This window comes from Anopheles maculipalpis, chromosome 2RL (assembly GCF_943734695.1).
Source record: "Anopheles maculipalpis chromosome 2RL, idAnoMacuDA_375_x, whole genome shotgun sequence".
Classification (NCBI taxonomy): Eukaryota; Metazoa; Arthropoda; class Insecta; order Diptera; family Culicidae; genus Anopheles; species Anopheles maculipalpis.
Window position 1 is genome coordinate 40,372,849 of NC_064871.1, and position 22,570 is coordinate 40,395,418.

The 22,570-nt window shown below is 46.7% G+C and overlaps 5 protein-coding genes across 5 annotated transcripts in view; 1 reads left to right on the forward strand and 4 right to left on the reverse strand.

Moving 5' to 3' along the window:
• The window catches only part of LOC126557609 (uncharacterized), a 45,147-nt gene extending 31,155 nt beyond the window's left edge, over window positions 1–13,992 (forward strand). Inside the window, exons 2-5 of the mRNA XM_050213451.1 lie at window positions 6,340–6,420; window positions 6,617–6,678; window positions 13,396–13,625; window positions 13,709–13,992. Coding sequence (XP_050069408.1) covers window positions 6,340–6,420; window positions 6,617–6,678; window positions 13,396–13,625; window positions 13,709–13,992 — 657 coding nt within the window. The remainder of the gene's footprint in view (window positions 1–6,339; window positions 6,421–6,616; window positions 6,679–13,395; window positions 13,626–13,708) is intronic.
• Window positions 1–22,570, reverse strand: part of LOC126557178 (uncharacterized) — a 422,959-nt gene that overhangs the window by 381,666 nt on the left and 18,723 nt on the right. The gene's annotated exons all lie outside the window — the stretch shown is intronic.
• LOC126556937 (elongation factor-like GTPase 1) lies at window positions 5,588–22,513 on the reverse strand. Its single transcript, XM_050212512.1, has 3 exons — window positions 19,988–22,513; window positions 19,805–19,918; window positions 5,588–5,961 (listed from the first exon to the last, which is right to left on the reverse strand). The coding sequence occupies exons 1-3, from the start codon at window positions 22,464–22,466 to the stop codon at window positions 5,588–5,590; spliced, it is 2,967 nt and encodes a 988-aa protein (XP_050068469.1). The 5' UTR covers window positions 22,467–22,513.
• LOC126559597 (uncharacterized) lies at window positions 12,196–12,921 on the reverse strand. The gene is made up of 2 exons (XM_050215768.1): window positions 12,789–12,921; window positions 12,196–12,713 (listed from the first exon to the last, which is right to left on the reverse strand). The coding sequence occupies exons 1-2, from the start codon at window positions 12,913–12,915 to the stop codon at window positions 12,196–12,198; spliced, it is 645 nt and encodes a 214-aa protein (XP_050071725.1). The 5' UTR covers window positions 12,916–12,921.
• On the reverse strand, window positions 16,736–19,482 carry LOC126557053 (pre-rRNA 2'-O-ribose RNA methyltransferase FTSJ3). Its single transcript, XM_050212696.1, has 2 exons — window positions 17,067–19,482; window positions 16,736–16,988 (listed from the first exon to the last, which is right to left on the reverse strand). Exons 1-2 carry the CDS (start codon window positions 19,436–19,438, stop codon window positions 16,736–16,738), a joined length of 2,625 nt encoding a protein of 874 aa, XP_050068653.1. The 5' UTR covers window positions 19,439–19,482.

Genomic DNA, 22,570 nt, shown 5'->3' on the forward strand with positions numbered 1-22,570 from the left:
GCAGAGCCTGGTGCTTTAAATTCAAATGTCTGCTGCAGGTGGTTCCGAAACGCGCCAAAGTCAATCCCCAGTCGGTGTTGAAAACTCTCACCCGAGAAAGAGGGAAAAATTGGAACCAATTTTCTCCGAGCTACAAAGCCGTACATTTGTTCGCATGCTATTATCTTCTCACGATGGTTTCCAATGTTCCCACCGCCACCAACACCATTGCCAAGATTCACACGGATAAGCGTTGCATGAACCAATAGTTCACATGAGGCAGCGCACCTGTAGCTGATAATGCTTTTTCAACTGCCGTGTGGCACCCTCTCGTAAATGGCACAATGAACCCGCGCGAGCTTCATGCTGGATCAACCGTCGTCACCTTGGCCCACTGGGAAGGTTTCCAATTACAGCGACGAGCGTGCTGGGAGTAGAAAGCGAACTTTACACACTGTCAACCGGTGCGTCCTATCGGGCGTAAGCATTCCGGTTTCATATCTGCGTTCGCTACGGTCCGCCACTAATCCGCCACGATCAAGGTTAAACACAGTGTTCGGATCATCCGCATCGAATCGTACCTTGGGGCAACGACACCGACTGGGTATAGGATTGATTCAGCTGATTCTTTACGATCTTAAACGCGCTACTCCGATTCCCGAGGCTATCGCCATTTTCTGTGTTTACTTTACTATCACTCGGAGCTATGGGCAATTTCGCCAACATTACCTTTCTAGCTCACTGCAACAAAAGCTAAAAAAAATCATTAAAAACAAGCAAAGCATTACAGGAAGAAAAAACTGCTCCACAAAAGAACCAGAATCTACTCATTCATCTCGAGTAACGTTTGCTTGTAGGTTTAGTTAAATCGAGGAACATTTTTCCAGGCACCCGCACACCGAACGGAAGAAAGGAACCGCCTCGATCGTAAATCGCCCACACGCTAATAAAATAATTGGTTAACGATCTGTCATTATGACACTAGCGCCGACTAAAGTAAAAAAAAAAACCAAGCCGATTGCCGATCTAATGTCAAACCCGCGTGTAGATCATGTCGTCCGCTAACGCTAACGTTATTAATTAGACCCATAGCGCTGGATAGAGCGGACGCCACTCTCGCACCATACTCCACGCTAGTTACTGGACGTGCGGCCATCACCACTGAGCACCGAGGGGCGTCGTAATGTGAGTCGGCATAAATCAATCACCACAAATCCCTAGTGCTACTCGAGTTCCTCATTCCTGTTTTTTGCACGCCGAATGCCTACAGTGGGTTAACGGTGGCCAACAGGCGACCACGGTGGTCACCCTGCCACTGCCAATCACTGTCACTGTCACACGGCAGTTTGCGCCTTGCGAAACGATACCCAGCGAGACCTCATTCGCGGACATTGCGCCTAATGGGGCGACCATTCCGAGTATAACCCATTCGCTCTCGTCTAAGCATTCGTCATTGCGAGTGGATTGTTGGTCACGGTTTACTTCTTCCCAGGCTGCCGGGATGCTGGAGATCACGATCGCGTACGGATACAAACGGATGGATCGATGTCCGCTTTTCAGATCACGATCGATCCGACTTCGAGAGTGTGAAATTTGTAATTTTCAACCGCAAGACGTTGGATGAGGGTGCCCCGATGAAGGTGTTACTTTGACCGAACGCTGCACAAGAATGAATGCTAACATTGGGCTTCTGACATTGATCTTCAACGAATCGATCTTGTACGGTGACTTCCAGTGAGGTTGAAATGAGCATGGCAGGAATGTCACTCGGTAGAATGTGACGCATTCTCTAGGTCTGGTGGAGATCACATTCCAACATGATGGATCTAACTCTTCTTTCGGAAGTGATCTAGAAAATCTGTGTTGATACGTATTGTTTCATTGCATTGCAGCTTACCTTTAAGAGTTGAATAAACGCTAAACTCTCAAACCAAATAATTTGGTTATCTTTCATAAAAATACTACATCAATAAAAGAAAAGTTCCATTCTTCAACATTCATCTAAGGTCATACATCCGAGAAAGCATTCTTCAGGCAAAGGTTTACCGCAACGCTGGACCCTGTTGTCCATGACACTGACATGGAACCTACACCCAATTACGCAGGCAGCTCATTAATTAGCCCAAAACATACCGTAACCGGCGAACTATGCGACCACGACATTCTATGGCCCCGTGGCACCGTTAATTGGCATCGCTCCCAGCGGAACCAGAAACGCACACCGACGATGTAGCGTCAGTAGCAATTGCCAAGGAGTTTAAAAGCGTGGGACGGATACGGGCGCCATTACACCGCCCTCGCCCCAGCCCGACCATTCCATTCCTCTCGTACCGTCTCTACTTCTTCTTAACTTTCGCCCACGGAAGATACCGGGCGCACTGGGTGAAATCAGGTTTCCACCAAACACTTCCGTCCTTCCGTGGTAGTAGTACAATATTTTCACCGTTTTCCGTACGCACCGGAGCATGATTTGTGCGTGGTTCTACCTAAGCGACGAACAGGGCTTCCCACCGTATCAAGATAATCCCCTTTCGCAGTAACGCACGTCAACGATGACGAGGAGACGACGAGCGTGTCTTACCAGGAAACCGCGGAAACCGAACCGACATACCCGAGACTCATGTCATCGAAAGCGAAACCGCTTCCCTGCCTTCTAACCGATCGACCACGGTGCTCCATGTCAACCACAGGACCCCTGTCATTTCTCCCAGCTGGTAGCACAGATTATCTGTCTTCCTTTTTTTACCGCGAAGCGCATGTAAATCCGTGCATCGATACGTGAAAGTGAAACCAATCAAGGTGAACACCGCACCGACAGTATGTTATCCACGGTCGCCTTATCCATTTCCAACCGATGGGAAAATCTGGTAAACGCCACCACTGCACGTGTGATTGAGTCGCGTGTGGGAATGATGCTGCTCGTGTAGAGACCTCCCTCCGCTCTTCCACGTCTACACCGTGGCTGCATCTCTCAGCATTGTGTGCGCCTGTTGTGCTAATTGACATACTCAACTAGCTTGGGGAGCTGCCTAGCTCGCTGCAGTGTCTAATGTCGCACTACGTCCGATGTACGTATAATTATCCCGAAGCACCTCAAACGAAAGGAATCATATCACAATCCCCCCCGCAGACGGGTACCGATTTCTAATTCCAGAACAAAAACAAAATGGTACACACTTTTCCGCGCAAGAAAAGCGAATCTTCTTTCTTCTACCCTTTGCCGGGGAAAGTCTCGCCAGGGAAATACGTGATAAGCAGAAAGATCGTGCATATAACGCGATACGCTAGCGTGTCGCGGAACAAAATGAATCGGAACGGGTCGGGTAGGGAAATTGTGCACCACAAAAACCACCTTCGACAAACGCGAATGGCGGACGAAGCATCGCCGTTCCGTTCGGTGCAATGCAATTTAGACTTTTGATTTGTAGGTCACCATGGCTCAAGGATGCTCTCCCAAAAGGCGGGATTGATACGTCGGTTTGTTTGTGACGGTGGTCTATACTAACTGTGGCGAAAGACGAACCCAACCCAAACTGGTGGCGGTGAAGGTTTGATCTATTTTACACGCTTGGCTTTCGCATTTCAAGCATTCGAAACATAACACGTTGCGACGATTAAGCTTAGTTATTATTTGCTATTTTCTTTGGTTCTGTTTTTTTTTTGTTTTCTCACCAAAACGAACACTATAATGAATTCATAAAGCTCCAAATAGGATCACATACATTGAGCATGTGTTGAGGTTCTGGTTTGATCATTTACAAAAATCACGAACAGATGACATTTTTTTTTTCATCTTGGCTTAAAAACCTCTAAGGTCATGCCAGCCATCGACATGGCTTACTAGACTTGCCGATACCACGTAGTTGGATAGTCAGTCCTCACTACGGGGGGACGGTCCGGATGGGATTTGAACCACGGTCCTGCCGTTTGAAGACCGGCGCCGCTGTCGCCTACGCACACCCCTCGTGATTTTTTAGTTGATTTAATTATTCTATGATATTCTATCATTCTAATAACTTACTTACGTACTTATCAGGCGCTACAAGCGCTTCGCGGTCTTGGCCTACCACAGCAGAGTCCGGAACCGCTCACGGTCCCGCGCCGTCGTCCGCCAATCCGTTATCCCGGCCTTGATGGCGGATGATTCCAGGCCATCCTCCCACATATTATAGATATTGATATTTATGTGAGATATTTTCTCAGGCTATAGAATGACCGGCTGGCCCCCAGCATCCTAGCACGCAACTCCGTCTCTATGCTGTTTTCGGTGCTGACTATTGACCCGAGATAGGTGAAGTTTTGGACGACTTCAAATTTGCAGTCACCTATCCGTACATCACCCCCACGTAGTTCCGGATTCTTAGTAGGGCCGTTGAGGAGGTGCCAATTTGGATGCCGTCAATTTGGTCTTTGCCTCGTTAATCTGCAATCCGAGGTTTTCTGCCGCCTGCTCGATCCCTTGAAGTCAAGTTGAATAGGAGACAGGCGAGCCCATCTCCCTATCGCAGGCCTTTGATGGTAGCAAAGGACCCTGAGAGTTTTCCATCCACCTTCACCTGGCATGTGACGTTGGTCATGGTCATTCTAACAAGTCTGATCAGTTTGGCCGGGATTCTAAAAGAGCTCATAGCCTCGTAGAGTTTTACCCTGGCTATGCTATCATATGCGGCCTTAAATTCTATGAAGAGATGGTACGTGTTCAACTGCTGTTCAGCCATCTTCTCCAAGATTTGGAGGCATGGTGAAGATCTGATCACTGGTAGATTTTCCGTTTCGGAATCCTCTTTGATAGTTTACAACTATCTGTTCAACGAATGGGACAAGCTTATCCTGTAAGATTAGGGAGAATATTTTGTAGGCGGTATAACTACACCTACCCCTTTATTTGTTGCAGTCCAACATATCTCCCTTCTTGTGTATGGAATAGATGATGCCGAGATTCCAAAGGCTAGCTTCCTAGCTGTTCGTTGAACTGGTCATTAAGTAGTTCATCAAAGTACTGAGCCCATCGCGAGAGGACCTCTGGCTGGTCAGTAACCAGCCAGAGGCGACCTGCTGTTGCGACAGCAGGTCGCCTAAGGTATGAAGTTGTTTTTGCGGCCTGCTATCGCTTGGCAAAACTTTCGAGTTAGACCGTACGCCTCTCTGATCTGTTCGAGTTCCCGCATCCCCTGCTCTTCCCAAGCGTGTCTTTTGATGCAAAGAATGCTTTTTTCAACCCGTCTGAGCCGTTTGTATTCCTCTGCGCATGCCCACGTTCGGAGCCGTTGTTGATGCATGGTTCGGATTCTAATAACTAATTAGATTTTAATAACTGCAGATTATTATCAAAATATTTTGTGTGTATTTAATTGGTTTTATTTAACCATCATTAGTTTAAATTTCCAACATTTTGTTTCCTACAAATAATATTTCTCATCTTAATTTCGACCAAGGAAATTTTAACATAAGTCATCATTTTTAAATTCAATAATTCTCTTGTCCTAAATATTGACGCCTTTATCCCTACAACTTTACAGTCCCGATAGTAAATTTAAAACACTTCAATGAAGGATTATAAAAATACTTACTTCGTTAGATAACAACGATCGACTCGTCGTACACTCGCTTACTTATTCTTCGACAGCGTACGTTGCTTTTCGGCAAATTCGACCAGCTTCTTGTCGACCGGCAAACCCTTCCGTTCGCGTATCGCATCCATGTACACGCGTGCCACGTTCGTAAAGTCGGCCTTCTCGCCGTACTGCAGATACTCTTCCTCCGTCGACGGTACCCAGTGCGGATCGATGTCGACCGTTTCCCAGTGGCTGAAAACGAGCTGCGGCATCGCCAAACCGGACGTTTGCTTACGAATTTCGGTCGCAAAGTTAAACGACTCAATAACCGGAATGACGGCCGTCACATCAAACTGACCGCTGCCTTCAATCAGATCCGCCGACTGGATGCGTCCATGCCGTCGTCCTATCACGGCGTACAGTTTGCCTGTTGATTATAAAGCGAAGTAGAGAAATGCAGAGAGAGGGTGCGCGTTATTAGTATTGCTAATGAAGATAACAACAAACGATAGCTTAATAGCAAAAACAAACAATCTGCAGAAACACGCAATAGCTACCAGCTAGAAGCTGTTTGAGGTGAAAATCCTTTTTTTTTTTTTTGTTCTCAGAATCACCGTTAACAATCGCTATTCTCCTTCTTATACCGATGCGAGCCCAAAAATACCAACGTACGAAAAACGATCCCCCAAACTCCGCCAGCCATCGCCACCCTCTTTATTACCGCCTCTCACGGCCTCACATTCGACCAGCAGCAGAAGAATTAATCGATAAAATCCCTCCCTGCTTCTGCCCTTTTTCGTTACAGACTGGCCTCGCACCGACCAAGTACCATTACTATCCGCACAATCAGCATATCTACTTCCTGCCCGAGTGCGCCATCCAGCAGGTAGGTTTCATCCGACATGGATCGTTTGCTCCACTCGATTCGGCATCTGCATACGCGGATGCGCGCACCGTTAGAACCTCCTGCGCATGGGTCTAATCAATATTCAATGGATTTTTTTTTTTGTTTTTCTTCCTCCATTTTTCTGTTGTTTGCCCGATACGCGGCACGGTATCCATCGGCATCCATTCGGCTGCAGGTATGCAATGCTGTGTACGTCCGCCTGAACTACACCCAGCCACTGTGTGCCTGTCCACCGAGGTAAGTGTTAGAGCTTCGGGATTCTTCCTCCGAGCGGAGATTTTGGAAGCAACGCATGGAAAGTAGAGACGAATTCTTGTTTCACTACCAATTTTCAAACAAGCACGCCAAAAAAAAACCCCCATACCCATTAAAATACCTATCGTAACCAGTAACGAGGACCCGGGAAAGAATTTGTTGGGTGCAAGTAGTATCCACTTCCCCATCAATTGACATGACTGGTTAGATTGCTTGCTCTGAGTTCAGTTCCCTGTTGATTTCGTTTTCCGTTCGACGCAAAGTCATCGAACTAATCGTCCACCACAAATGACCTCGAGCGCGTGTGGCGAATTTGTAGATCAAGACCTTGAGCGCACCTACCCGCGAAGGTTACGCAGCCGCAATTACTTTCGGTTGTTGGTGGATTGACGGTTAATCCCTTTACCACGACCGATTTACCACGACTTTGTTCTATTCTTGGGGGATGATTCTGGATTGTGGGGACCGTTTGGACACAAAAAAAAATGGCTTAGAAGGCAAATTTAAGTTTCTCATTCTGCCATGCATTCCTCAACTTCATCAACCGACGATCGAGTGTTTTCGTCGATCCGTAATGTCCTCCCCGCCAGGTACGGGAAGCACACAACACCGAGTAATTGGTTTTCACTTTCCGCACCGAAAAGCCGTGACGGCCCGTTCGGATCGCCCACTGGAAGGAAGCATCGACACTTTCCTTTCCCTCCTGAGCAGACTTGAGACTTGGTCACGGTAGTTGGTGATGGTGATGCAGAAAGCAATTACCCTCATCAATCATGCTTCAAAGGTTTTCCTAGTGTCCATGGTCTGGGGTCCATCACAATACACCCACCACCACCAACACACACACACACACACATATCGGTGCATTGGGAGCGTTGTTTTTGCTCGAGTGTAGTATCTCGGTCCCATCGTCATCCGTCTGGAGTTCGAAACCCGTTGTAGCACGTCTCATTATGCTTTGTGCAAGCTAAACAAGCTGCTAAACATGATGTATGACAGGCGCACCGATCATCGATACAGGAACATTTCTCACACGCGAATACAACAACGGCAACAACAAAAAAAAACCTCCCGCTCCTTCCAACGGTTGGCAAAACAAAAAGCAGTCAACGGACAGGCCTCCTGGCAAACCGTTGGGGTACAGTTATGGCGTTTATTGAATTTCTTCCCTCCACAACAGACGTATCATGGTGTGGTGTTATGTCCCACCCCTTCCTTCGAACCTCCCTGCCAACAAGCGATCTCATAAATCTTTTTTTTTCTACACGGTAATCGAATTAGTGTCCGACAGGTTTATCATAGGTCGAACCGATCCGGTTCAGGCTGCTCAAATTTCAATGAACCTTGGCCGCACCAGACCAGATCGCGTGTGCCTATTATGCGCCTGATCGATTGCATTATAACTTGCGGAAAGCAGACATTGGTGTTGTAATGTATCGGCAGTCAGGCAGGTATGGCAATATAGGGCTTGCCAGAGCGCAAAAATATCGCCAGAGTTCTAGGTGACCTCGACGGCGATCGGAGATAAATTATTTTTTCCCCAACTACGTACATTCTTATGTAAATGATCCATGCTCATACCTTTACATTGAGATGCTAATAGTGTCGCACGGCTGTAAGATCCATTACCCGTCCACCTTTGCATATTTCTGTAACCGATCGTTTCAATTATAAAGCGTTTGAAAGCCCTCCGAAAAACCCCAATGATCTCTAGCGCTATTGTGATGTTCTGCAATGTTTATTAGCATTGCAGACTCGTGTAAACATTCCACGCGTTTCCTGCAACGCACGACAATGGACGTCTGCCAATAGTCTGCCAATGTTTCCCTCGGATGTTTAAGTCACGTATTTAATTAAATCACCAAAAGAAACACGATCGACCAAACACACAAGCAGCAGGACACAGGAAGTGGAATGCACTTGGGAAACACCACTCGCTTTGGTGGGTGGCCATCTAGCCACTACCAGGAGAGGTCGATTGCACACGATCGGGACCCCCGTTGGAAAAGTTGTCATTCCGCCACCACACCAGAACCACACAAAATTCCGTTAAAAATCTCAATATTTCGGAGTAGCTTCGCAGCGCACTTAACCTACTATGCGGCTGTGCCGTCTAATGAAAGCGGACCCCTGCTAGGTTCAATTACACGGAATCTACATGCCACGCGTTTCCTGCACCATTCCCCACAGTCAGGGCTAAACATTGTTCCAGGGAAAACCCCCAGGTACGCTAATGTTTATGTAATATGCAATATTTTTGCTCGCTTCGCTTTGTGATCGCGACATCTTCACGACTATCCGGGGCATGCGGATAAGAACACGATCGTACGAAACCACACACGCCTGCCCAACAATGCCATGGTGCCCTGCACGGTATAATGAATGCTGTAGTACGGAGCACTGAACACGGGTAGCCTCATTTACCACCTGGCTGATTTAGAGCCGATGGCGTCGTCCCGAACGTCCATGGTTTTACTGTCTTCCCGCCGTGCAAAGAATGCTGGTGGATCCCAAAGCAAGTGTCAGACAAGTGAAGGTAGTCAGTTTTAGTCGCCTTGATTACAGTCATCTTCCGCTGCTACAGCTGCTGCCGAGACATTTACATTCGAGAACAAGATCTTATTAACCGTGCGGCATTACATTGCTCACCCGGCCTTTTACTGATGATCTGCAAAAAGAACACCATTTTTCGGACGCCGTCGTTGTTCCAGCGCAATCGATTGTGTAAATATATGCTCGCGCATTAGCATATCTGTATTAGAATGGGAAGAGGGAAGAGTCAAAGTGGCTGATAACTGATCTACTTTTACACCGTCGTCGTGTAACAACTATGGTCCCAGATTGGGCACGTTGGTCATGTTGAGTGATACATCACCGATTTGCACAGCAAGTCATCGATCCTGCGCTACCAAACCTAAAGACCAAACCAAACTTAGCCACAAGAGGGTTTATCGCTGTATCGGATCAGCTGATCGTACAGTGTGGCGCCTGAACGCGCTTACAAGCTACCAATTAAATTTCATCAGCACCTTCATCGACCATCGAGCAACGACTTTACATCGAACTCACATATTTTTTTTTATATTACATGCAAAAATGCTTCCAATAAATACTGGTTGCAACTGGCCATGTTGCTGCATACGCTAGCGATCGTTCGCTGGTACATTGACTGATTAAATTAAACCTTAAGAAACTCAATCACTGATCGAACTTATCCATCGAAGGTAGGCAGAAGAATGAACCACGGATAATTTACACATTAATTAAACGGACCTTCGTACCAAAATGCATCCCGCCGTGTTGTGCCTATGGGAAAAGCATTGCATTTAACCCGGTCAGACTTTCTAGGGGTTCCTTCGGAGTAAAACGTCATAAAAATCAATTGCCCGTCAGCAGGACACACCACAGTATTTACACAGAGTTGCAAACAACATCACACTGCATTCAACCGTTTCCCCATTCGCACATCAATCATCGATCATCAATCATGCACACACGTGCAATTCGTTGTAAGTGAGCAAGAAGATACATTTGAGAGGTGGGGGCGCCCAATTTTACAAATCCTCGAACCTTCACCTAACAGAAAAACAAGTAAATGCACCTTCATCGATCAATGCAATGCAAGAAAAGCTCTCCCGGAGAGTTCAGGCTATGATGATCGGCAATTATCCACCACATTTCCCTACCCGCCTCCCAATCCCGGAGAAAAAGCCATATGACAGGTTGGCCTACACTGCCCCCCTCACGCTGGGACCGTGCCGCGAAAAGCCATCAGGAAGGTAGCGTTCGTAATGGTTAAGTCTAAAATAATAATCAGTGAAAACAAATTCCTCCGAGCAAGATGGTGCTTTCTCCGGGCCGGAATAAAAGAACGGATCTCCCACCAAGGGGATGACTGCTGTCTAAACGCTTGTGGACATTAATGATTCGTAGCGCAGAGTATTAATAATTAACTCTCCCGAAGGGGAAGATGATTTACTCAAAGCAATCCGAAGGCTCATTAGGCTCGGTTGATACAATTAACCATTCAGATGGCCAAAAACAAAACACGTAAAAGGGTTTCGATAAACATTATCTGAGTGTTCAAATGTTGAATTTCATTATTTTGTGTAAAAGAGTGCGTACAAGAAACCCCCCAAAAAAAAAAACACCACCGTTACCTTGAATTATCAATCTTTTTCCTATCGCTTTAATCAAAAATTTCTATCACATTTGGTTGGTGGTTGCGATTGTTCCGAAAGATCTATTTAATCGGATACCCCCATCATGATGCCTCCAATCCGTGCCTAGTTGGGCAAGATCGAGGGAGAGAAAAAGCGTCAAAACTTTCCCAGCAAAGCCTTCGCAGCAGCAAATTGTTTGATTGGCTTTTGTTTCGTTTTATTATTTTCATTATTTGATTTGCGCTCCCCACTTTTCCGCGGGAGGACCCCCCCCCCCCCCCCAAATCCTATCCGTTCATCTCGATTCTCGGGCCGAAAATCATAATCGTATCGAATTGCACCCAATCGCTATTAGTGTGCATGTGCCCCGACGTATGCAAAAATTTCTCCCTTCGGAGAAGATTATCCGGAAAATTGGGGTTTTGAAGGAAGGAAAATGCCAGTCAAAGTCATCTCGCGCACACTTATTCGCTATATTTTAACATTGGCGAGCGCATATGTGTGTGTGTGTGTGTATTTATTGTGGAAAATTGGTTACAATAACCGCGTCCCAGCCAACCAGGTTACTGGGCCTACAGCGATCAGAAACGATCGCCTTCCTACACATGCAGCACGTGTGGAACGATGAGGCGGGCAGTGGGTTGGGAGTGAAATTTCCCCACCCAATACAACAACAACCACACAAAAAATTTAAAATGGTACACACACCTGTCCGTCCGAGCGGAGGTGATTAGATGCCAAGAAAACATTGAAGCGCGGGCGGTGGCAACTATCCGAATCACGATCGGAATCAATGACCGGAAGTAAGTGTTCGATTGGCCGAATCCGAATTCTGGTGACCTGGAATGCCGCGTGTGCGCATCGCCTAGCAAAACGTTAATGCACATTAGTACAGGGCGCACGATACGATGAAAGCGGTCGATTAATAATTGGTACAGATAGATTTTCCTTGCACAGCGCGGCGGATGATCACTTGCCCACCTGCTGCATTGATCTGGCGATGGTAAGCAGTGATCGAGGTTGGAAAAAAAAGTACTTTCGATTCAATTGTGCACCGTATGGACATTGCTTTCTTAACAGAAGGCTTTCTAATTCCGAAAGAAAAAATAGATAATATATGTTTTGTCTGTATCCGTTACAATACGGGCGCTTTGGAAGATCTAACGGCTTTGACTGAGTATGAAATCAGATGTAGAAAACTGAGGGGGGAAAAAAGCAACTTAATCATATCACCCTTTAAAGGCTAAATCTTAAAATTTATTTTGAGTTGGTCTTGGCGGACTCAAACTTTCGTGGGACTTTGGCTTTTGGGCAAACAAATATACCAACGCAACGATCAGTGTCCTAGCACCTTTCTTGTCACCCAACCCATCACCATTGTTAGCACTAGACATTGCACTAGCATGACGTTCCTCTCCGAACCCGACTTGGAGTTACGTCCGGTTGCTGCTGGATATTGTACCGGGTGGCTCTGCTGCACCGGATGAAGTATGAACGGAGGACCGTGCGGGTTGTAGTCGGCAATATGCGGAGGCTTCACCCGACCCGGTACACCCATCACATTGGATGCAGTTGTAAGACACTTGCTGGCCGCACGCCAACCCTCACAGATCTTGGTGGTGGCATAGGTGCAACCCATCTGATAGTGCCACATCACCCCGACCGTGTAGTTGACCTGAAAGCACTGGAACTGTGGCACACCGACGAACGTGGCATTGCGTAGAGTTGGATTTGCTGAGGCGAGGAATAGATGCGTCGTGTTTACGAGTGACACGGTGCAGGGTGCGGATGAACTACGCAGACACGCCTCGAAATCTCCGGTCGAGTGACATATTTTGCAGTTTAGAGCAAATGCTGCAAAAATAAAATCACATCAGCTTGTGGAGATGGTAGGACACAGGACCAAAACAGGCAACGAAATTCGCCTACCACTGCCAACGAGGCAAACGGCAACGAACAGCAGCGCAATGAGCCGCCCAGCATCCGCCGACGCTGAGCTTGGGTGTACTTGTTTCGATAACATCTGGTGAAAAACTGGAACTATGTTTTTCGACATTGAACGTGCAGTGTCTTAAATTTCGTTGTCGACACACTGTACGTTACCAACACTCCGATGGGGTCGGGTTATTTGAACAGAAGGTTCAAATAACCTTCTGATAATATTCGTTTTTTAAGGTACGAATGTCAACAGGGAAATGAGAGACATGAATCATTGTAAAAAGCGTGACACATGCACGTCTCAATAACAAAGCTAATGATGAAAGTCGTTATTTCTTGTGAAAAATATTATCCCAAATCTTTGGAGATATACAAGGGTTTGGAGGAACAGAAAAATGGTTATGAAAAGCAAACAATAAAACACCTCAAAAGGCAGAAAAGCGTGTAAGCTTATCTGCAAAAATAGCTCCCTCATCCTCTGGCTTCCGATCAAGCTTGCTCGCCAAATTCAACTATCCACACCACGATGTGCGATCAACTTTCTGCTCGCTCAATTCTAATTCCTAATTCTCAACACACCCTGTTTCTCGTTGGACAGATATCGCGATCCATGCTCGGCCAGCTTGAACGAGGACGACAACCACACGATTAAGCTCGTTGGCAATCAGCAGAAGCGCGCCATTACGTTGGCAAAGACGTGCGAAAATACGAACGAACTACGCGATTGCCGTGCACCGAAGGACTGGTCCATCCTTGCCCTGCAGAACACTCGAACGGGCAAGTCACACTATCTGGTGATCTGCAAATGTCCACCCCACTATCGACTCGGTAAGTACCCATCCCAGCCGGCTGATGTCTCCGATCTAACCGCAAATTTAACCGTGCGTTTCTCATTCTATCTTCCTGCACAGAGGGACCACTGGCTCACGATCAGCCAACGTACGCCGGACTGCCCGGTATCAATGTGTACGGTATGCTGTGCGTACCACCAGAAACGTCCAGCTACTATGCCTCGAAGCCGGCCAAAACGCCCACCAACGTGTACAACAAATGGAAAATTCCCTCGAGACAGCCAGTTTCGTCGTACCGTGCGAACTCTGCCGCCATCGCTGCCGACACCGAGACCGAATCCGTCTCCCGGACGTACCAGAACACTACGGACGCTACTAGTGCGCCAGTAAGCAGTGATGCATAGACCAACTCCACTGAACTGTCAGGACGCAGCAGCTTTGCTTTCTTGGAGCTAAACACGTGGTCAAATTCAAAGCCAGGTGGAAGAGCATAGCTAGGGAAGCATCCTCCAACAAGCATATAACTTAATCATCCTCATTTCCATTTCGATCATTCCACACTCCACACTCTAGGATTACTTCAGTGGTCTCTACATCTCATTCCCATCGCTGCTTTTTCCATTATTTATTTGCCGATAGTTTATAGTTAGTATGAAGGCCCGCCCTGGCGGGTAGTAGTCGTTACATTACACAAGTCGTAACTAGCCGTTTTTTAACCATCTACTTCACACACCATCACATCAATCACATCAATCATATAAACGCTATACAACAACAGAACACAAATCGAACGGTAGAGCACACAAAACGGTTACGGATCGCGATCGTACGATGAAACCAGACGAACGGACGCCATCTTGAAATCGTTTTTCTACGGTCCGATTTACGAGAGCTGCTTGGGTCAAGCTTTAGAACATGATTACCGATAGCAAATATTCTCTCATTCGGGCGAACGGAAGTCGTGCTGGACATTCTGGCCTTATGCTTCTGAATACCTGCCAAGCCGCCCCGACAAAACTATCGATCCACAACCGAAATCTCTTTCTTTTCATCGCTACTGTGCCAACACGGTAACCACAGAGTCTGGGACACAATTTTAACCGAAGGAACGATGCAACAGTACATCGTTTTAGTGCGCTAAACAAAAAGAAAATATGGCCACCAGTGATGGAAAGAACGAGATCCGGTAGAGGCTCAAACAACGCGGCGGTTCGCGGTTACGACCCATTCCGGCTCGCGGTTGTTTCGCGGGCTCGAATTTGATGCCTCCGTTCTTCTAAACTTGCCTATTTATTATTATTCTGCTATTTATTTTTTAACATTACATGATACATACGACGACCGACGATGAACGGAAATTGGGAACTAAAGATCGGAGACGTTCGTAAGCACACCGTAAGGGTGTGGTGACGAATTTTTTTTTAACAAATCGGATTTTTAAAGTAGTATTTTTCTTGCTAATAGTACTACGAATCTCCCTAAGCCTCGGAGACACGGAATAGTGCCTCCAGAAAGGATTGATGGTTGCAGGATTTTTCCGTGTCCTTTTTGTAAATAGTCAAACAAACGTTTCCGCGCATCGCAGTCCAACAAAAACATGAATTGGGTTGTTGATGGAGGCATACATAAAGCATAAGGGATGCTATTCTTTTTTGCTAACTAATCGGTAGAATTCAACAAAATCGTTTGCAGTAAACGAAAAAGGGAAAAGATTTTACTGACAGTTTTCTACCACTTATTATGTTTATGCAACAAAACCGAGTTAAAGTGAGAGAGAAAAGCAGAAGAATAAATTGAAACAAATAATTAAAGTAGCGCAAAACAAAATACAAACCCTACACACTATTGAATTACAACGCTAGGAATGTAAGATTAACATAAAGATAGCAACAATATTATTAATAAACAGCGATATACTAAAAACAGAACTTATCGGTCTCTGTACGGTACAGAAAATATCCACATTTTGCTAATGCTTCATTAAATACGGCATTGTAATTGTTGTTCGTGGAAAACCTGGAACACATTTTGAAAGAAACAGCGGCAACGATTGTGTCTTCTAATGAAACTTAAACAGAGCGCAATTAAGCACACCGGTTGTCAGCGGACAGACAACGAATTCTGTTCATGCCAACAACTTCGTACACGTTAGCCGCAACGTCGTTCGTATCAACTGTGTCTAGTCTCTCGGCAGAAGTTTTCTCGATTGGTTCCTTAATTCGGTCCATGATGTTGCGTATTTCTGCCTGTGCGGTTTTCTACGTCCTTTTACCACTGACGATCACATTAATCAACGGAGGTACTTAGTCCTGAAGAATCCTGCTTATAACTACAGAAATAAAACTTATCTTTGGACCTTTTCACCCAGCTGCTGGATTTAGCTGCAAATTCTGTCAAACGATCAACAACTACAACAACTGTATTAAAACCAGTGGACTGGTGGAGTGTAATGATGCCCTAGTCAATACGACACATCTCTTACTGAATCCTCACAATCCTACCCTGGGAAAAGTGGTGCCTTCGGTAAGCAAGTACCAGTGCTTCCAGGTGAATTACACCATCAACGGTGTGTGGAACTATCATATGGGATGCACGTTTATGGGCAGTAAGATATGTGAAGGCTGGAAAGTACTGAGCCAGTGTACAGTTTCGAACGGTATTGAAGATCCAACCACGGCCGGGAAATCGTCTGCAAGGGCAACGGACAAACAGCAAATATCGACGCCATTGGGCAAAAATTCCCTCCCGCCTAACGCCTCAACGACCATTCGACCATTGACGACAACAGTGAGCAGAGCAGCACAATCGAACAGTTCTTTTGTCCTTACCACTCTGGTAGCAAAGGATTCTAGCGCCCCAAAGACACCATCGAAGGCAAGCGTGCTTTCCTTGCAGTGGGAAGTTTTGGTCATGTTCTGGATTTTGATCTTATTTTGGAGGCATTGCTAATACGGTTCAAATGGAATCAAAAGGAAATAATAAAATCGACTGAACATGAATAATTTTGTTAGGCTGAACTCGAGCTTTGAGTTCAATGCTCAAGCAATTAAGCAACAAAATAGATTTGTTTTAAATGTATATTTATTATTTATTTATATCTTGTCGCTGATGCAACTTAACTGCTTCCTACTGGAGGCGATACCCACACTATACTCCTTTCTTTCGACCTTTGTTACCAGCTTTTGCCTTAGCATTTAGTCTACCCTTGCCCTTGCCACTCTTCTTGGCACGCTTTTCCTTCGCCACATCAGCGCGGCGATCCTTCTTCATACGTGGATCGACCACCTTAAACCGACCTTCCACACCCTTTGGACGGCGCACCTTCTTGCCACTGACGCCCGTCTTCTTTGCCACCACGTACGTTACCTCCTTCTTCTTTGCGTCTGCCTTTTTGTAGAGTCTGGAAAGTAAAATAGCAAGTCGGTTAGTTAATATCCAATTCTCCCCATCAGTGTCACTTTCGCTTGAAGGTACTTACTTCTTCAACAGACGAATCTTCTCCTGGTTCGTGTTGTCCACATTATCCATGATCGTTTCCGCTTTCTTTTTGATTTTCTCCAACCGTTTTGTCGCATGTCGCTTCTTGCGTGCCTTCGCCTCCATCACCTTCTTGATCGTACGGACATTAAACTCGTCCTTTGATTTGCGATACTTGTCCACCACATCCTCCGGTACGGGCAGACTCCGTTTCATCGTGCTTAGCTCATCGGCCACGAACCAATCCGGTAGATTGGCATCATTAAACATGTACCGATTGAAAGCCGAATCGATGATATCGCGACGCATCTTTTTGCCCGCAATCAACATCTGTCCGAGCGCCAGTTCCTCTTCGTTTAGTTTGATCTTTTTCGTTTTGCGCACCTTTTCCGATGAAACAATCTCAAACCCGCTCCCATCCTTGCCGCCAACCGTTTCCACCGTTTTGTGTACCATCGTGCCGATCTTTTTCTCCAACGGATCTTCCTCACCTTCATCCGAAGACGAGCTGCTGCCTGTATCGTTGTCTTCTAAAGTGTCCTTCTTGTCCGTATCATGGCGTGCCCGGCGGCGTGCTTTCCTGCCTTGCGGCTCCTTGTTCTTTTCATCCTTTTCCGCACCCAACACCTTCACTCCGGCCTTCTTGTACGCCTCAATCAGTTTGTCCAAATCGTAGTCCACCTCTTCATCGTTCGTTTCAAGGTTGTGCTTTTTGAACGCATCCTGTTCGTACCACAGCTGGGCACGCTGCACCCGTTTGTCGGTTTTGCTACGATAATCCAGATCGTTGATCAACGGGTTGCGATCCTCATCATCCGAAGGATCCACATTGTCTTCGTCCTCTTCGAAGCTTAGCTCCTCCTCATCGGAATCCATCGCCAGGCCCTTCTCGTCGAAATCCGAATCTGTCTCGGGTTCGCTATCGCCACCATCTGCAAGCAGCTTTTCGTCCTCGTACAGATCACCTTTCGTTTCACGATCGTACCGTACGTATCGGCCCCCCTTGCCTACCCCTACCACAGCACCTTCTTCCGGTTGTTCTTCGTCTTCCACCACAAGGTCGGGAGCTTGATCGAGTATGCTCTCCAGCTGCTGCTTGGTACCGACATCCTTCAACGAGAATATTGCATCCTCACCCTGTTCGGTAGGTCCTTCGTCGCCTTTAATCACCATCTTCAGGCTGAGCTTTTCGTTTAGCTTCGCACGCTCCTTGTTGGTCTTCTTGCGCTTTCGCTTCGAGCTGCGTTCATCTTCCTCCCGCAGAGAAGCAATTTCCTTTTCGATCTGTTTCAACTCTACAATATCCTCGTCTACATCCGTCTCATCGTCATCCTTCGCTCCATCCGCACCCTTCTTAGCAGCATCGCCAGACTTTTCCTCGCTTGGATTTAAAAACTCCGGACTCACCAGCTTGTGCCAGCGTAAAAGTTCCTTAATATCTTTTCGGCCCAGAATTTTTATATCTTTGCAGCATTCCTTCAGCTCTGTGGTCGTGCGCGGATGGTTGGCAATCGCCTCATCTGCAGCTGTGAACGTAATTTCCGTCACCCGGCTCAGCAGTGCGAGTGGTTTATCGTTTTGCATGTACTCCAGGGCGGTTACAATCTTCCTCACATCCGTACTATCGTACCCTTCCACCTTGGCTTTCTTGGGCGTTTTGCGCTCCAAATCTTTCAGAATGTTGCTGGACGATATGTCATTTGCCTGGATGTCCAACTCCTCGAACACGTACTTCGAATCCAAAAAGCGCGGATCAATCTTGTCTGGTGCTTTGTAGTACTGGCATACGACAAAAATTTCTGCCGACTCCTTACGGGAAGCGGATGGTTTAGTAGCGTGCACCTTGCGGAACAGTTGCTTCAGTACCCAGATCAGTGCATTGTAGTCCTTCGAGCGGAACACCTTTGTGATGAACCATCCACCGGGGCGCAAAAACTGGGTGGCCAGCTTAACAGCGCTAAGCGTCAAACAGACCTGCTGGTATGCATCGTGCAGCCAGTTCTTGCCCACGTTCGGCGCACCATCGTTCAGTATTACGTCCGCTTTCCATGTCTTTAGCTCTTTGGCCAAATCCGATTTCGTTTTGTCGCTGGTAATATCGCCAATAAGACTGATACATCCTGGCACGTTCTTGATCGGGTACAGATCCACACCGATCACGATGCTCGATACGGGCATGTTTTGCTTGGCCACCTGCATCCAACCGCCGGGAGCGGCACACAAATCGATACATACTTGCGATTGCTGTAAAAATCCGAACCGTCGGTTCAGCTGAATTAACTTGAAAGCAGCACGCGACCTGTAGCCCGATTCCTTGGCAAGTTTGTAGAACTTATCCCGCCGATCCTTTCCTACTTTTGCTTTCTTTCCCATGATTGAGGCTGCTTCTGTACGGTGCTTGTGTGACTATGAATAGATTATAGCTACAATTTTTACACTCAATCACACGTTTTCACTTTTACGCCGGGAAAATAGAATAACTCCGGCGGTACCGTTTGTTTGCGACCGACAACAAACCATGTGCTCAATTTGACAACTTAAATATTTATGTTGACAGCTACCGCTGTCCCCGCTGAGGGGTAGGAATGTCATAATAAACTACGTAGACAGTGTTGCCATACATCATGACAACACAACTGATTTTCGATACAAAATTTAAATTATTTATAAAAATAATAAATTTATAACCAGCAAAGCAAAAGTGCAACTAGGACATAGAAAAAAAAATCAAAAACTCACCAAGCACGTCCGAGTTCACTGTTATATTACAGCTGTACATTGGATGGACCAGCCGTTGGGGTTGATTTTGAAACGCCTTTTTACAGCCTTCCTTAACGGCTGACATGATTTGACCTGTAATTTGTAAATTATTTAGCTATTTTATAATCCCTTTCATAATCTGCTACCATTCATCATACATACCCGAGAGCGGTCCGTGCGATGCAACGGATGCAAGATCCAAACCGATCGTCGCATCAACCTCCCAGCGTTGTACCAAAAAGCAAACACCTTGCATCGGTTCATCGCATAGCGGACCGGCTAAGGATGCCATTTGAAATCCGTTCAAAAACGATGACTCGTACTGATTACGGGGATCATCCAGTTCCCGTTTGATCGCGTCATCTTCGTACCACACGGAAGTGTGCTTGAAATCGGTACAATTGATCAGCAAATTTGTGCCACATCTCTTTGGCCCTAAGGACCAAATTCGTTCGAAGGGAACTGTTTCGGGCAATAGCTTTCTCAAGTTTGTACGAAGCTCGTCAATCGAATCCTGTAACGCTTGGGGCAATTTTTGCTTCGCTTCGTGTGCTTTAACGTACGCTTTCAGTATCGATTCGTTGCTGGTTAGCAAATCAACCGCTTCTTGTGAAATCGGCAACGCTACCAGTTTCATCGTACATTGGCGATTCGGCGTTTGAATAGTAACCGTTTTATCCTTCTCCCTATCCTTTGCAATTTCTTCCTCCGGATTATCTTCGGACGTAGGCACGAACGGTACGATCGTTTCCTTGAACGGAACGATTGGTTTCGAAACGTTCAGCTCAATCTTGGCGTACGCTTCCTGCAGATCCTTGATGCATCGTTCCAAATGCACTTCGCCCAACGTCAGCAGCACGTGTTCACCACTTTCCTGCACACGCACCTCAACACACGCATCTGCCTGATTGAGCAGCTTTAGACCACGAACGAGTTGAGGCATTTTTTGAATGTCTTTCGGTTCAACTGCAACTCGCAGAATTGGTGTCGCTATAAGGGGCAGGTCCACAAACGGTGGACAGAAACGAGTGTTGCTGAGTGTCGCCGTCTTCAGTACCACATTTTGTAAACCTCCTATTCCGACTATATTCCCTGCAGGTACCGAATCAACCGGTTCTAGCTGGCGTCCCATCAGTAGGAAGAGGCTATCAATTTCGATCTCGGTTAGATGTGGATTTAGTGCATCACTATCGCTCGGTTTCATCGTTCGTGGATCGTACTTCGGTCCAATCACAAACACGCGCGATCCTTTTCGCAATGTTCCACTGTAAACTCTTGCAAAGGCCAGAAATATCTCCACCTCTCCGTCACCACCAGCAGCAGCTCCTCCATCGTCTAATGAAAGGGCCTTTGTTAGTCGTTCCAGCGTGTCCTTCGCGCCAGTCAATGCGCCATGCTCGATGGGAAACATTTTCGAAACGAATACAATCAAACGCTCACTGTCCGCATCGCATCGTATAATGTTCTGCTTTAGAGCTTGAGTTTCCGGTGGATAAGATCCGAAATCGGCCAGCCTGGAGCAAAGTAGCTTTTCTGCCTTCATTTCACTAATCCCTTTAGGATTGGGAACAGCCCGACAAACGGCACCAAGCAGCGACCGTTCCATTGGCAACCAGCCTGAAAGTAAATTCCTTACCGGCACCCGTCCATCCGCGTGCCGTAAATCGCGCACATTCTGCACCACTCCACAACGCTCCGAAATGGTACGAAGCTTTGCTTCGTCTCGATTTTCTACCAGCCCGTAAATATTCCATAGATTGTCCAGTACCAGCTGCACAAAGAGTGGCTTTCGACCTTTCTCCGTAGCACCGGCTTCGATCATTTTTTTACGAGGAGAATAAAAATAGTCACCCCACAACGCGTTCAGCAGCGTAACACTGTCCGATACACCTTCCAGCTTGCCCTGATAAAACCGGGCAAACGTTGCCAAATCGAAAGCCCATCCATCGAGTGCCGATCCAAATAGTACGTTACCCTGCTGGGGTGTGTAATAAAGAAAAGAATCATCCGCTTCCTCCAGGGCAGATGTTTGATCGGCTGTCGTGCTGATCTGCTCCCTTGCTAACACATCCGTGGCGAACAGATTTCCCACAACGGCATTAACCTGCTCCAGGACTTGGGCGAGGTGATGATATGCTTCCGCTGGATCGAGGCGTTTTTCCAGCACCAAGCGGTCGATTTTGTTCAACAATAAAACGGTGGACAACTGCTCATTATACGCTTGCTGCAAACAGACGCGTGTTTGAGGACAAACACCTTCCACTACATCGACCACGATTATTGCTCCATCGCAAAGCCTGATGGCGGTTGATACTTCGCTACTAAAATCCACATGTCCAGGAGAATCGATCAAGTTCACCAGATATTCTTCTTCGGTGTGCTTTTCCTCGTCCGATGTGCACCGAAAGTACAGCGCTATACTGCTGCTTTTCATGGTAATTTGACGCTCCTGCTCATCCGGCCGACTGTCCATGTAGCGTAGCTTACCTGCCAGCCGCGTCGATATGATCCCATTTCTTGCAATCAAACTATCGGCAAGCGTTGTCTTGCCGTGGTCCACGTGTGCCAGAATGCATATGTTACGCACCTGTGCGGCATCAGCCTGCAGCTGTACCAATTTCGATAAATCTACGCGCACCATTTTAAGCTTAATGTAATAAATACAATTCTATCACAGATTTGTTGTTTTTACACCGATTTCAGGGGGCGGAAAATAAGAATGCGCGCTCTCTGCGGTCAAGTCCA